At 39.1% G+C, this 15,701-nt stretch overlaps 1 protein-coding gene across 3 annotated transcripts in view; it reads left to right on the top strand.

Moving 5' to 3' along the window:
• Positions 1-15,701, top strand: part of ZC3H8 (zinc finger CCCH-type containing 8) — a 35,317-nt gene that overhangs the window by 3,462 nt on the left and 16,154 nt on the right. For 2 of the 3 annotated variants that reach the window (XM_079941618.1, XM_079941619.1), the window contains exons 3-7: positions 10,381-10,618; positions 11,511-11,650; positions 13,704-13,826; positions 14,226-14,339; positions 15,346-15,453. In XM_079941618.1, coding sequence (XP_079797744.1) covers positions 10,381-10,618; positions 11,511-11,650; positions 13,704-13,826; positions 14,226-14,339; positions 15,346-15,453 — 723 coding nt within the window. The remainder of the gene's footprint in view (positions 1-10,380; positions 10,619-11,510; positions 11,651-13,703; positions 13,827-14,225; positions 14,340-15,345; positions 15,454-15,701) is intronic. The other variant, XM_079941620.1, reaches the window with a different exon arrangement.

The following is a 15,701-nucleotide window of genomic DNA, read 5'->3' as shown; positions in this document are numbered from 1 at the left end:
GGGATCCTATTTGTCTCCTTTTAGTCAGCATTTGAGAGGTTACTTATATCAAAGGAAACCTTGTTATACTTAAAAAAAAATTAATCATTTAAGAACTTTGTTGTTTAACATGAACTGTTTCTAGTGCATTGTCTGTGTTTTGGTTTCCCCTATCTTTGAAATGGTTGTTAACGGTTTCAAAATCTTCTTTCTTTTCAAATTAGATTAAAAATTTTGATTTGCTGAACTTAACTAACTGTAGTGATTTATAGCTTGAAGCTTGTATTCAGTTGCTAGGAGTGCCATAACAAAGTACCTCATACTGGGTGATTTAAACAACAGAAATTTATCGTCTTGTGTTTCTTGAGGCTAGAAGTCCAAGAGCAAGCTGTCGGGAGGGTTGGTTCCTTCTGACAGCTGTGAGGAAGAATCTGTTCCATGCCTCTGCCCTAGCTTCTGGTTGGTTTGCTGGCAATCTTTGGTCTTCCTTGGCTTGGCCTCCAGAAGCATCATCTTGATCTTTACCTTCATGTTTGAAGGGCATTCTCCCTGTGTGAATACGTCTGTGTCTAAATTTCCCACTTTTATAAGGACACCAGCCATATTGGATTAAAGCCCACCCTAATGACCTCATCTTAACTAGTTATACATATAATGGCCCTATTTCCAAATGAGGTCACATTCTAAGGTACTAGGGGTTAGGACTTCAACATAAGAATTTGGGGAGGACACAGTCAACCCACAGCAACGCCAATATCTGCATCTTTCTTGCTTCTTCTCTTTTTGAACTTTTTTAATTGTGAATTTTAATGCACTGCAAAAGAATGGGTTCAAATTGACAATGAGACTCACAAGACATACATGGGCTTTCATATGATATTCTTATACTCAGCTTTATAAAAGGTTACAGGACAGAAAATCCAGCAGGTACAGCATCTTCATCTCCTCAGGAAGTGTCTCAGCTACCCAAGTACATAACTTCTTTTGCCCTTTGGGGCATATATGGCTGCTGTGGACGAGAGCTGTGGTGGACACCAAGAAACTGCAGTTTGGGTTTCCCACACCTTTTTTATGCTATTTTAGTCATGTAGGTCCCAGTCTTTCATGCCCACTTAAAGTTCCCCAGTCCATGTATAACCCCATACAGGAGATAGACAGGTACAGCCTTCCACGATTATCTTGAGGAGTTTCCCAGAAACAATACTGTGAGAAGATGGATGCCTAGATTATTTCTAAGTAGGCTTACTCCAGGCCAGGCTCTTTACTTAGGAGTGTGTAAAACATAAATGTATAGTATCACAGCTAATTAGAAAGAGAACACCCAAGTAGACACTGCAAGTCAAGAAAGCTTTACCCACAGTGCCTCTGATGCCTCCTTTTTCAGTTGTATTCCCTTTTCTCCTCCTGGAGATAACTACTGTCCGAACTTGTATACTAATCACTTCCTCATTCTTTACAGTTTTACTACTAATGCTGTCACGCCTCAGAATGCAGTTTTCTCTTGCCTGTTTTTGCACTTTATAGAAATAGAACAGTGTTGTATGTGCTCTTTGCTGTCTTATTTTTCTCAATGTTATGTTTATAAGAGTCATAATATACACGATATATACATGTAGCATATACATAGTATACACAAGTGGCGTATACTGATTTGTTCATTTTCTTAGCGGCATAGCATTCCATTATTTGAATATACTAGGTTCTGGTGTTGGTAGACATTTGGTCTTATGTCCAGTTTTGGGGGTTATGGGTAATGCTGCTACGTCTCTCACTTGTATCCTGCTGCACATCTACTCTACATTTACCTAGGAGTGGAACTGCTGGGTCTTAGAGTACAAGCATCTTTCCCTTTACCATGACGCCAAACTGTATTCCAGAGTGGTTCTACTGATGTTTATTCCCAAAGACAGTGTATGAGAGGCTGTATTTTTACTGCTGCTCACTTGATATTTGTTACCTTTCTTATTTTCTGCCATCTGGTGAGATATCTTCACTGTCATTTAGTTTGCATTTTCTTTTTTTTTAAATTTATTTATTTAATTTATTTATTTATGGCTGCATTGGGTCTTCATTGCTGCACATGGGCTTTCTCTAGTTGCAGTGAGCAGGGGGTACTGTTCGTTGTGGTGTGCGGGCTTCTCATTGCAGTGGCTTCTCTTATTGCGGAGCACTGGCTCTAGGCGCATGGGCTTCAGTAGTTGTGGCACGCAGGCTCAGTAGTTGTGGCTCGCAGCTCTAGAGTGCAGGTTCAGTAGTTGTGGCACACGGGCTTAGTTGCTCTGCGGCATGTGGGATCTTCCCGGACCAGGGCTCGAACCCATGTCCCCTGCATTGGCAGGTGGATTCTTAACCACTGTGCCACCAGGGAAGCCCAGTTTGCATTTTCTTGATTACTATTGAGCATCTTTTCATGTTTGTCCAACTTGGATTTGCCTTTTTTGTGGGCCACTTTAAGTCTTTTTTTCATTTTTTTCTTTATTCTGGATGTAGGGGATGTTTTCCCCTTCTTTGTGAATTATGTGTTGCAAGTAGCTGCTCATTTTGCGGCTTTCTTTCCAGTCAATGGCAGTTTTTGATAAAAGTTTTATAATTTTAATGTATTCAAATTTATTAATCTTTTCCTTTATAGTTAATGTTTTATATGTTTTATTTAAATATCCTGAGGTAATAGAAATATTTCCCTACAGTGTCTTCTAGAAGTTTTGTTGTTTTTCTTTCCCATTTATGTTTATAATCACCCAGAATTGATTTTTATGTATACTGTGAGGTAGAGGGGACAAATTTCATTTTACTTTTTTTTCATTATCATACCCGATTGTTCCAGAACCATTCATTGGGGGGAAAGAACTGTCTTTTCTCCCATGAGTCTGCAGTGTCATTGGTGTCAAAAATCAAGTGTTTGTGTTCTGATGGGTCCGTTTCTGGACTCTCTCTTCTCATCTGCTGGTTTATATGTCTGTCCCTTCCCCCAAGACCTCACTGTGTTGATTATTACAGTTTTATTATAATAAGTTTGAATATCAGATAAGCAAGTCCTCTCACGTTGTTTTTCTTCTTTAACTGTCTCAGCTCTTCTTAGCCCTTTGCACTGCCATATAAACTTTAGAAAGAGTTTGTCAAGTTCCACAACAAATCCTGTTGGGATTTTCACTTTGGAATGCATTGAATCTTTAGGTCATTTGGGAGAGAATTGACATCTTTAGAATATTGGATTGTCCAGTCTTTAACTCCTCTTTAATTTATCTCAGCAGTGTTTTATAATTTTCTTTGTAGATGTCTTCCATCTTATATACCTTTTGTTAGATGTATTGCTGGGTGTCTGATGAGGCTATTGTGAATTACATCCTTTCCTTTTTTTTTAAGCACCATTTTCTAACTTGTTTTCTCACTTAGCTGGCATACATTGTTAGATAGGAATGCATGGAATTAAACTTTTGAGTTCTTGTAACATTTCTGAAAATATCTTGACTTTATTCTCATAGCTGACAGGTAATTTGGCTGAAATAGAATTCGGCTTGAGCTTATTGCCCTATTTTCTTCTACTGTCCAGTGTTGCTAGCGTGAAGTCTTGGCAGTCTAATTCTAGTTACTTTGTTAAGTATCCTGTTCTCCCTGGAAGCTTTTAGAGTCTTCTCTTGGTGGTGTTAGAGACTGAATCTTTTTTCATTCATTGTGCTTAAGTGTTTGGTGAGACTGTTTACTCATACCCTTCATGTACAAGGAATATCTTTTATTTTTATTCTCTTTGCCTTTTTTCTTTATATTCTAAGACATTTCCTCTATTTCTATTTATCTTCATTTTGTAAATCATAATTATCACGAGTTCTTCCTTGTTCTGTTGTTATAGCTTTCTAGCATTTTTAAAAAATATACCATCTTGGGGCTTCCCTGGTGGCACAGTGGTTGACAGTCCGCCTGCCGATGCAGGGGACGCGGGTTCGTGCCCCGGTCCGGGAGGATCCCACATGCCGCAGAGCGGCTGGGCCCGTGAGACATGGCCGCTGAGCCTGCGCGTCCGCAGCCTGTGCTCCGCAGCGGGAGAGGCCACAGCAGTGAGAGGCCCGCGTACCGCAAAAAATATATATATACCATCCTGATATCTTTGTTTATTTATTTAAAAATTTTTGTGCTCTTTTCTTTTCCTTGAATTGTATTTGCTTCTTCTGGATCAGGTTTTCTCTTTCTCCTGCTTTTTTGTTTTATTCTCTAGATTAGGAGTCAGTAAATATTTTCTGTAAAAGATAGGCTTTGCAAGCCAAAAGCAAAATTGAGGGTAGAATGTAGCTACTGATATAACAAGTGGGAGAAAACAAATTTCCACAGCATTTTTACTGACAGAATTTAACATATAATAATTGAGTTTTTTGTTGTACAGGTTTACTAGTGAGAATGAGGGGATTCTTCTTTTGGGGTAATAATTTGTTTAACTGGAGTTCAAAGTTAGTGTTTCCTATCAAAATTGATTGCAAAGATTCATCTGTTAGTGCTGATCTGTAATTAGACTCTATACATTCCATCTTTAAAGGTGTTTTTTTTACTGCAGGTGCTGCAGAAAACACTTATCAGTTCACCAGCATGATTGTTACTGAGTATATTCATTGCTTGGAAGGCATTTTTAAAACTTTATTAGATTTTTCTCTTGAGATTTGTCTTTTAGCCTGTCATTACATTGCAGATTAATTACTTCCAATTGAAGGTTAGGTGATAACTCCTCAGTTGCACAGTTAAATGGATTTTGAAATAGCGATTTCGTCTGCATATACATTAAAATCTGAAAAACACTGCTGGAACTGTAGTTTGAGCCTGGAAGATAAATCTACTGCAAATTTGCGTGAGAATGGAGCTCTTGCTTCTTGTTGTAACTTTGGACAGCACAGTGATATGAGCGATGTCAGTAACATCTGTCAACTCATCAAGAGCCAAGGAAAACCACCTGATATCATTTGTCTTATTTTTTTAGTTGGCAGAGTTTCTCCCAGTTCCCTCACGTCTTTGAGAAACTGTTGTCGCCAAAAGGCCAGTTTTCTTAAACAACTTTTTCTCTGGACAGTTCTTCAATTGCTGCAATCAAACATGATTTAATTAACTCACCATCAGCTTTCTTTGGCTAACAACTGAGCCACTCAGAAACTTACTTTGATTGCAGCCTCATTTTCATTTTTGATTTTTGTGAGGAAATAATTTTGTGATGAGATATTTTGCTTATATTTTCTAATTTTTCTCACCATGGCTTTCCTGTGAGTTGGGATTATTGTGATGAATGCTTAATATTGTCAACATATATTGTGTTCCTTCAGCACTGCTGTAGTATCATTGTGTAATAACCGTAATGCTTTGCCACCTAATTTGACAGTAAAATAATCCACACTTTACTGTGTCTTAAATGCATGGCATTCAAAGTCTGCTTTTCATGTTTTGACATGGTGGATGTGCACTGGTAATGAAACAAAAAAGTATCATGACTTGGTGATATGTGACGTATTCAATATGCTGTCAAGTTATAACGGTCAGGGTTTCCCTGGTGGCGCAGTGGTTAAGAATCCACCTGCCAGTGCAGGGGACACGGGTTCGAGCCCTGGTCCGGGAATATCCCACATGCCACGGAACAACTAAGCCTGTGCGCCACAACTACTGAGCCTATGCTCTAGAGCCCACGAGCCACAACTACTGAAGCCCGCGTGCGTAGAGAGCCCGTGGTCCACAACAAGAGAAGCCACTGCAGTGAGAAGCCTGCGCACCGCAACAAAGAGTAGCCCCTGCTTGCAGCAACTAGAGAAAGCCCGCGTGTAGCAACGAAGACCCAACGCAGCCAAAATAAAATAAATAAATAAATAAATAAGTAAATTTATTTTTTTAAAAAGTTATGGGCTTCCCTGGTGGCGCAGTGGTTGGGGGTCCACCTGCCGATGCGTGGGGCGCGGGTTCGTGCCCTGGTCTGGGGGGATCCCACGTGCCGCGGAGCGGCTGGGCCCGTGGACCATGGCTACTGGGCCTGCGCGTCCGGAGCCTGTGCTCCCCGGCGGGAGGGGCCACGGCAGTGAGAGGCCCGCGTACCGCAAAAAAAAAAAAAAAAAAAAAAAAAGTTATACTGTCACAAATTCATGGTATGCTGAGCATGAGTGTAAAGTGATGAGAGAGCCACAGCCACACCTACGGTCTCTTCTGCTTCTGCTCAGCTCTCAAAGCAACCAGTGTAATACGTAAATGAGTGAGCATGGCTGTGTTCTGATAAAACTTTATGGATGCTGAAATTAGAATTGTATATAATTCGCGTGTCATGAAATGTTATTTCATTTTTTTTCCCCCAACCGTTTAAAAAATGTAAAGACCATTCTTAGCTTGCTGACTATTACAAAAACAGGTAGCAGGGTAGATTTGGTCCTTGGTTATATTTTAATGACCACTGCTCTAGATTTCATCGTTAGCTTTTGTTTTTCTTCATGTCTCTTGATTTAAGAAAGGCCTGGAGAGCTGATGGATGTTCTTTGCTGGTCTTTTGGTAGGTCTGTGTCTCCATAGGCCTTTCTTCTAAATGGAAAGCCTGATGGGGCATTCGGTACGTGAGTGGGCCGTGTGCATCTCTAGGTGTCCAGCAGCATAGTAGTTCTTAACCTTCTTTGTGCCATGCACCCCCTTTGGCAGTCTGGTGAAGCCCATGGGCCCCTTATGATAATGTTTTTTTTTTTTTTTTTTTTTGTGGTACGCAGGCCTCTGACTGCTGTGGCCTCTCCCATTGCGGAGCACAGGCTCTGGACGCGCAGGCTCAGTGGCCATGGCTCACGGGCCCACCCGCTCCGCAGCATGTGGGATCCTCCCGGTCCGAGGCACGAACCCGTGTCCCCTGCATCGGCAGGCGGACTCTCAACTACTGCGCCACCAGGGAAGCCCATGATAATGTTTTTAAGTGTATAAAATATGTTAGATTACAATGGAAATTGATCTTATTGAAACACAGTTATCAAAATATTAAAGAACAAATGGGGTAAGAGTAATATGCTCTTTATAAATGCACTAAATAGTAAGATCCAGCGTTAGGTCTAATTATTGTAATTTTGACATAGTGATGACATAAAAGATATTTTGAGGTCTGCAATAAGGATAATATATGAAAGTGCCTGTGATTTCTAGTGGTGACAGTCGCAGCTGCTGCTAATACTACTGTGGTTTGTTGCTGTAGTTCAAAGCAGAAGAAAATGCCAAATGTCAATTTAGAGGTTGATGAAAATAATGTGTGATTTTTATTACTATCCAAGTTCATTGAATTCTATCCATAGACCCTTGGCCAGAGGCAGGGCGGGGTGGGGCCATCTCTGGACAGCAGGTTAAGAACCCTGATACAGAGTGAGTGGATAGAGTGTTTTTCTCGTGGGAGTTGCTCCCAAATGTCAGAATATGGAGGAATTCACTCTGGGGTCTTAGTACCCATACAAGAAGACTTGGCTTTTATCAGACATTTTAATACATTTCTTTAGCGAATAGCTCTCTTTTTGCCCAGGGTAAATTTTTTTTTTTTAATAAATTTTAAAAATTTATTTATTTATGGCTGCATTGGGTCTTTGTTGCTGCGTGCGGGCTTTCTCTAGTTGCGGCGAGAGGGGGCTACACTTCGTGGCGGTGCACAGGCTTCTCATTGTGGTGGCTTCTAGTTGCGGAGCATGGGCTCTAGGCATGCGGGTTCAATAGTTGTGGCACTTGGGCTCAGTAGTTGTGGCACTTGGACTCTAGAGTGCAGGCTCAGTAGTTGTGGCACACGGGCTTAGCTCCGGGCATGTGGGATCTTCCCGGACCAGGGCTCGAACCCATGTCCCCTGCATCAGCAGGCGGTTTCTTAACCACTGTGCCACCAGGGAAGTCCCCAGCCCAGGGTAAATTTTTGTTTGATTGTATTCTGCGTTGGGGGTGGGTGGGCAGAGATAATTTGTTACAATAGCTTTGTTTGTTTTTATGTAGAATTTTAAGTCATTCTCATTTATAGCCCTATTTCTCACACTGCACCCTAAGCCCAACTTCCAAATTATAACTTGCTTTTTGTTTGTCAAAAATTTGCCAGGAATTTGTTGAACTTTTCTTAATTCCTAATGAGTGTACTTCATTCCCTGTCTCCTATACACACACTATTTTAGGACTATTAATTTTTATATTTCTATACTTTTATTTCTGTGGAATTTCAGGAGGCCATATGAGTTCTATATACCATCCTGAATCAAATGCAAGAAAATCTTTTACTTAAAAAAGAAGAAAAATACTTTATGTAGACTCCTTTATAAAACATAAAAAAGTTGTAATATCGTGTTCTTATACTTTCCAAATTATATAGAGAACAACAGACATCGAAGCAATGAGTTTATAGTTAGCTTCATGAAGAAAAGTATTTAAGCAATCATTTGTATATTGTGTATTTCGGTGCCCTCTGAAAAGAATCATATCAATTAGGAATACTTCTCTATAGTAAAACAATGTAGTTGATGATTGTCCTCGTTTTATAATGTTGCCAAGTCATCTCATCTCTTCATTTAATACAAATAAGTCAGTTTTGTTACTACTTGTAGTAAAAGGGGTCTGCTTCAGTACTGCAGGCCCCCACATCTTGTGCGGGGGAGGGGGAACACATACTCACCCATTTGGATCCTCGTAATATTTTGATTCAGATGCACTGAATAGAATCTCATGTTTGATTGAGCTAAACTTCTTGTGAACTGTTGCATATTGAATGATTTTTTGGTTCTCCCTGTGCCTACTAAATAAAATTAAAGGCCAAAACCAAGGTAAACATAATAATTATGACAGGAGTCAGCCAACTTTTTCATAAAGGACCAGATAAGTGCATCTTTTTGACTTTGTGAGCCATATCGTCTCTGTCACAGCTAAGCAGCCATAGATTAATGAATGAATGAGTGTGACTGTTCCAGCAAAACGTTATTTATAAAAGCAGGAGGCCAGGCCTAACCCCTAACCCGAAGCTGTTTACAAGTTGGTATGTTGGAAAAGGGTGCTCTTTTCTTGAGGACTCAGAGATGAGAAACTTGGAGGCTTGAAGATTGGATTGGTTGGTAGTCTTGTCTGGTGTAATGAAAATAAGATGTACAGTGAAGCCCTTGTCAGGTTAGGCAACCTTCTCAGCTTGTTCGGATTCTTCAGGCAGGGGGCAAATTCATTTTCTAGGCCATAGTCAACCCTCCAGTGGTACAGCTTCTAGCTTGGAAGTTAAACATCAAAGGTAAACCATTAAACTGGACCACCTAGTATATTTTGTGATTCTCCTTTGCTGCCTTCCTCGGTTATGTGAGGGTAGATGAGACCAGCCCCAAAAGCTCTGGAGCAAGGTAATTGGCCAATTTAATGACAGACATATCATCTCTTCCTGAGATCAGAATAGGAGCCCTTTGGCAGTTGGGCTTTTTTAAAATAAACTTTTTAATTGAAATGTATTGGTTGTAATTATACAGCTTGATACATCTGTGTCACCAAGTATAGACACCTCTGTAACCAGTACTTGGAAATTTTTATATGCAAAGTGCTTTAAGTTGTCTGCTTTGATCACCTCGGGCTGCTTCAGGGTCAGCTGCCATACCTGAGTTCCTGTTCCAGTGGATGCCTGTGTTTGTAGCTGTCACCTTGGGGCAGCTCCAACAACAGAGTTAGAAGACTATTTCTGAAAGTAAAATTAACTTAATTACAGAGAATGGGGCAATTCTTTCTTCTCATCATTGCTGCCACATCCTATGCCACCAGTGCTGTGAGTTATAGGGAAAAAATAGGCTTTGGTATGTGTGATGTATCTCACTTAGTATAGCGGATTTTCAATTGGGCCATTACAGTGTACTTGTTCTTTTATGAAATGACGATCTATTGAGTTAAACCGTTTAAAAGTATAGTCCATGCAAAGGGAGAAATAAAATGTGAACTATAATTCTGTAGTTCCTTTATATCAAATAATTAAGACATAGGGCTTTAGTCTTTCTTTTTTCTTTTCTTTTTTTCTTTTATTGGGGTATAGTTGTTTTACAATGTTGTGTTAGTTTCTACCGTACAGCGAAGTGGAGTTCCCCGTGCTATACAGCAGGTTCTCATTAGTTATTTATTTTATACAGATTAGTGTATGTATGTCAATCCCAATCTTCCAATTCATCTTACCCCCCGGGGCTTTAGTCTTTCAATTCAGTAAAGTACAGTATACAAATTCAGAATCTTCCCTCAAACCATCTTTAAGGATAGATTTTTTTTTTTTTTAATTCTGGAAAATTTCATATACTCAAGAACGGAAAGAATAGCATATGAAACCCCTACGTACCCATCTCCCAACCTCAACAATGATCATGGCCAGTCTTTGCTTCTTCTTTATAACCAGATTGTTTTGAATCATGCTAGGTTTTAAAAATTGAAAATGTAATTTTCACTTAGTTTAGGCACTTTGGAAACTCTACATCACGGAAGAATTTGCAACGTAGAAAATCAAGAAGTAAGGACTATGATGTATATAGTGATAATGATATCTGCAGTCAGGAATCAGAAGATAATTTTGCTAAAGAGCTTCAACAATATATACAAGCTAAAGAGATGGCAAATGCTACTCAATCCTTATCGCTTCCTGAAGAATCTGTGAAGAAAGAGGGAGCAAAGGATATCCAGAAAGGTAAAGGTAAGAGTCCAATTATTTTATCATTTAAAGTTATCTATAGAAGCAGTCACATTTGTCCACATATGGATGGGGGGGAGGGGTTCGCTTGCATTTTATCTCATGATAAGATCACGTTTTCCTGGATCTTTACACCAAATGTGAGCTGGTCACTTGGTGTACAGATGCTTAGTTTGCGGGAGGAGCGGAGAGTGCAGGAGGGTTTTCAAAGGACGTGACTACTTTGAAAGGGAGAATGCTAAATCCCTGTCCTCAGCATGTGTGAAGGACAGGAAATACCTGTTTGCTGTCCTCTAAAGAAGAATGGGTTTAATTAATTTCTGGGATGGTAGTGTGGCCGACTAAACTCAGAAATATATTCTTTTAGATGACTAAAATGAAATTAAGCCACAGATAGGAGAATAAATGACAATTGTAAATGAAATTCTTAATCTTCTCATTTTATTTTTTTTCCCTCTTTAAATGTTCTTCTATTTAAAATGGATCTATAGATAAACTTAATATATAAAATGTTTTCAGGGAGTAATCTGACAGCCATATATGAGGTCATTTAAAACATTTGAAGGTTTTACTGTTACAGTGCTATAGCAGTTCCTACTTAGATCCATTGTACTCTGAACACTTCGGAAGGATCTGGCTGATGGCTAGCAAGATTGATTTCGTGAATTATCTTGTTTTTTCCCCCAATAATGCCTTACATATTTTCAGAAAGAGTTAATTTGGGATCCATAGTATATTAATCCAAGAGCTTCTAGAAAGACAGGTCCGCATCATCCTAGTTATTACGCTTCGAGCAGTGGAGAAGTTTTCCTGGATTGTTAGAGAATATACTTCTTAAGAGTAAACTGCTATTGGACTTTCATATCGCCTTTAAATTGAACTTTCTTGCTTTTAGCTGTTAAACAAAAGAATAAAAATAAAAACCTTAAAGCTGTTCGCAAGAATGGTAAACAGAAGAAAATGAAGCGAAAATGGCCTGGCACTGGAGACAAAGGATCAAACGCTTCCCTGAGGAAGAGTGGCTCACAGGAGCAGGTATGAGAATATACGCCTGTCTGTCGGAGGGCACTGCCTGCCCTTGGATTTTTATCTTGCACCCCAATGGGATCTCCTCTTACCTCCAGTGCGCTCCGTGGGTTCTTCTTTCTCACTGTTGGGTGGCCTTCCCTCACACTCGTTACCTGCCAGCGCCCACTCAGGCCTTAGTGTCGTACCTGTTGCCCCTGTATACACGCACACAAGCCCCCTGATTTCTGAGGGCTGTGCAAAAACAGATATGGGAGGCAGAGAGAATATAAGATAGCCATGAGGACATTCCAAAGGCCACAGAGTCTTACAGAGTTTCTACTCTTAAAGTCCCTGGTCTGTTGGTTTTTGACTCCCTCTGGAAATTAAAAATGAATATTTTTGAGCTTTGACCTTATCAGACAGTCCCTACCCTCCTGGAATTTTGATTTTGCTTTGTAGAAGTTCCTCTTCCTTGGTCTGCAGATGTAATCACGGTAGAACAATAAGTGAGTCCTCTGGACTCTGCTTTTCTGAGGGCTTCTAAGCTGGATGGCCACCTTTTTGTTGTTAGACTTGGTTCAGGAGGCAAGAGTTGAGGGTGGTAAACTGTTAGAAATACCAAATATTATAGATTGAAATGTATTTATATAAAATCTGTTTTACAAAGGAGGAATCCGAAGCCCTAGGGTTTAGGTAACTGCCTGTAGTTACAAGGGCCAGGGCAGGGCTAGACCCAGGCAGTTTCCCTTTCCTTTGTTTTTTTTTAAAATATATATTTATTTACATATTTATTTATTTATTTGGCTGCGCCAGGTCTTAGTTGATTCATGCGGGATCTTTAGTTGCGGCATGTGGGATCTAGTTCCCTGACAACCTGGGCCCCCTGCACTGGGTGCGTGGAGTCTTAACCACTGGACCACAAGCAAAGTCCCCCCTTTTGTTTGGTTTAGATTGACTCAAATGATTATTCAGCCAAAGCTGACAGCCCTGCTACATGAGGAACAAATGCAAACATATATGTTAGAATTTAATAACATAATCAAAATAAAACCCAGAGTTAAAACTGACATTTATTAGACACATAATTTTGATGGTGCTAAGTGGAAGTCTGACATTATTGCAAAGTAGATCACATAAATATACAGCCAGCTCCCTTCTTTGTACTTACTGAATTCCTAAGACTGTATGCGGGTATATGGTACGTAGAAGCTGTAAGTTGTACCACAAGTTAACACACTAAAAGTGATTTATGTTTCTAAAGACGTAAAATGAAATTCCCCTTTTGTTTTCATACCTTTATTGCCATTTTTGAGGGTATATTTCTAATTATGTTTGTTAATTTGAGCTCATCAGTACACTCAGCTCACACGTAGTGAGCATCTCGCTGAAATGAAAGATCACACTACTTTTGCTTTACCTTATGATTTTGAGGTTTGTCCCCATTGTTCTAAAGAGCCTTGTTCTTAGACTTCACTTTTTAATCAGAAGTAGTGGTACTTTCCTTCTAAAATTTTTAAATTAATTTTTTAAAACGAGTGATGGAATGCTGTTGAAACTGACAGAACATTAATTTTTTTCAACTGATGTACAAAAGTCCACATCTTACCTGCAGGCCAATTCAGAAGAGTTACTTTTTAATGTTGTTAAAGGTGGTTTAAAATAATTTTGTACGGCCTTCCCTGGTGGCGCAGTGGATAAGAATCTGCCTGCCAATGCAGGGGACACAGGTTTGATCCCTGGTCTGGGAAGATCCCATATGCCGTGGAGCAGCTAAGCCCATGCACCACAACTACTGAGCCTGCACTCTAGAGCCTGCGAGCCACAACTACTGAAGCCCGTGTGCCTAGGGCCCGTGCTGCACAACAAGAGAAGCCACTGCAGTGAGAATCCCGCGCACCGCAATAGAGAGTAGCCCCCGCTCGACGCAACTGGAGAAAGCCTGCACACAGCAACGAAGACCCAATGCAGCCAAAAATATATAAATAAATAAATAATTTAAAGAACACATTTTTTTGTACAATGGAATAAAATATTTAATTTTTTATTTCTCACATTTAGTTTTTTGTTTTTGTTTTCAAAGGATGGTAAACCTAAAGAGAAGCAGCAGCCTGTGAGAATGAGTCAGGGATTCATCAACCAACATACGGTGCAACGCCAGGGAAAACAAATTTGTAAATATTTTCTTGAAAGGAAATGTATTAAGGTATAAAAAATGTGTAAGCAAAAATATACTAAAATGTAAGATATAGCAAAAATGTACTAAAACCAACTCCTCTTTCCATTAGACACTCCAAAAGCATACCTGTACAATTTTAGAACTGTTTCCTTCTGGGAAAGTTTCAATTAGGAAATTTTACTGAAATATTCTTTTATGTTTAGGAGAGAGAGTAGATAATTTTTTTTAAATGCTTTGTGTTAAAAATATTAAGGACTTGACAGATTTTTAAGCAGATATATATATGTGATGTGGTTATGATAGCTCGTTAAGAATTAGACTGTACTGCTTCTAAGACTTTGTTTTCTTCTAGAATCATTAAGTAGGAATTGTAATGACTTAACTATGAGGAATAATGGTTTTTCCTTGTCCCTTCTTTTGGCCCAGGGAGACCAGTGTAAATTTGATCATGCTGCAGAGATAGAGAAGAAAAAGGAAATGTGTAAGTTTTATGTACAAGGATATTGTACCAGAGGTGAAAACTGCCTGTATTTGCATAATATCCTTTATCACAAGGTACAGTAACTTTACTTTTCATAAACATTTACATGAATGTAAAATTTTGAGTGAAACCAAGTGTTCTAGCCATGGCAAAATTACATTATCCAAGCTCAACTCAGTATTGAAGTGATTAAATTGTACACACATTTTTTTTCTTTTTCCCCCAAGCAAGAGTCTTTAGAAATTCTCTCAAATGCACATCCTCTCAACCTGGGTAGTGTAACAGCTTCATGAGACCTATTCAGACCTATCCAGAAAAACTTCTCTGAATTTCTGCTGTGACCTCCACTAATTGAATCTATATTCATGTAATCTACTTCATAAAAGAGGCAGGAATTGCACAGTTTGGGAGTACTCGTTTTCTGCACATTCAGTATTGTATAGAGGTACATTGTCCCTTAATTTGAAGAATAGCCCTAACTCTTCAGTGTAAATGGTCTAGACGTGTTGTAAAAATACAAACATAAACATTTTAGGGTAATTGGACCTTTGATCAACACAAAAGTTGTTTTCCTTCAGTCATTCAATACAAGGAATCGCAAATTCTAACTTGAGAAATTTTTCCTAGAAAACAATATCGAAGCTGTATAAATTGTTCCTATTTTATACAAGCCTAATATATGAAGGATCCAGATTTGTAAGACATATCATTGTCATTGACTTTAATCCCCCCACCGCAAAAGAATGCTTTAAAAATAATCCCATTTCTCAAAGTATTTAAAGTACACATCCCTCTCTTATATTGGTGAAATATACCTGTAGTTTATTTTAAGAATGGATATGAAGGAAAAAAGTGTCCTGTGATAGCCAATAAACTTTATAATCATCCTAAAATTAGATTTTTCTTATAACCCAGTTAACAATTTACTGTCTCATATTTTAAATAGAGAATTTGTTTCTACTAGTAGAAAAGAACTTTACATAGGAAAAATAAAGTTACTAAATTAATAACAAATTATTTTAGTTGGATTACGGTTGTTCTTTTCCTTAACATTTGGGTTAACATGAATATCCTTGCAAGTTTTACCATACAGGAGCAAAATGTTATCAGGGAGAACATTGCAAGTTTTCACATGCTCCCCTGACTGCTGAAACACAAGAACTGTTGGCTAAAGTAAGTATAATTTTAATTTTTCTTTCTCTCTTTTTTTTTTTAATTTTTTAAATTTTTTATTTTATTTTTGGCTGTGTTGGGTCTTCGTTGCTGTGCACGGGCTTTCTCTAGTTGCGGTGAGCGGGGGCCCCTCTTCGTTGCGGTGCGCAGGCCTCTCATTGCAGTGGCCTCTCCTATTGTGGAGCACGGGCTGTAGGCGCACAGGCTTCAGTAGTTGTGGCACGTGGGCTCAGTAGTTGTGGCTCGCG

The sequence above is a fragment of the Stenella coeruleoalba genome, assembly GCF_951394435.1.
Source record: "Stenella coeruleoalba genome assembly, chromosome: 13".
In the NCBI taxonomy this organism is placed as follows: domain Eukaryota; kingdom Metazoa; phylum Chordata; class Mammalia; order Artiodactyla; family Delphinidae; genus Stenella; species Stenella coeruleoalba.
The sequence above is the reverse complement of the archived record's forward strand: the minus strand, read 5'-3'. Positions and strand labels throughout refer to the sequence as shown.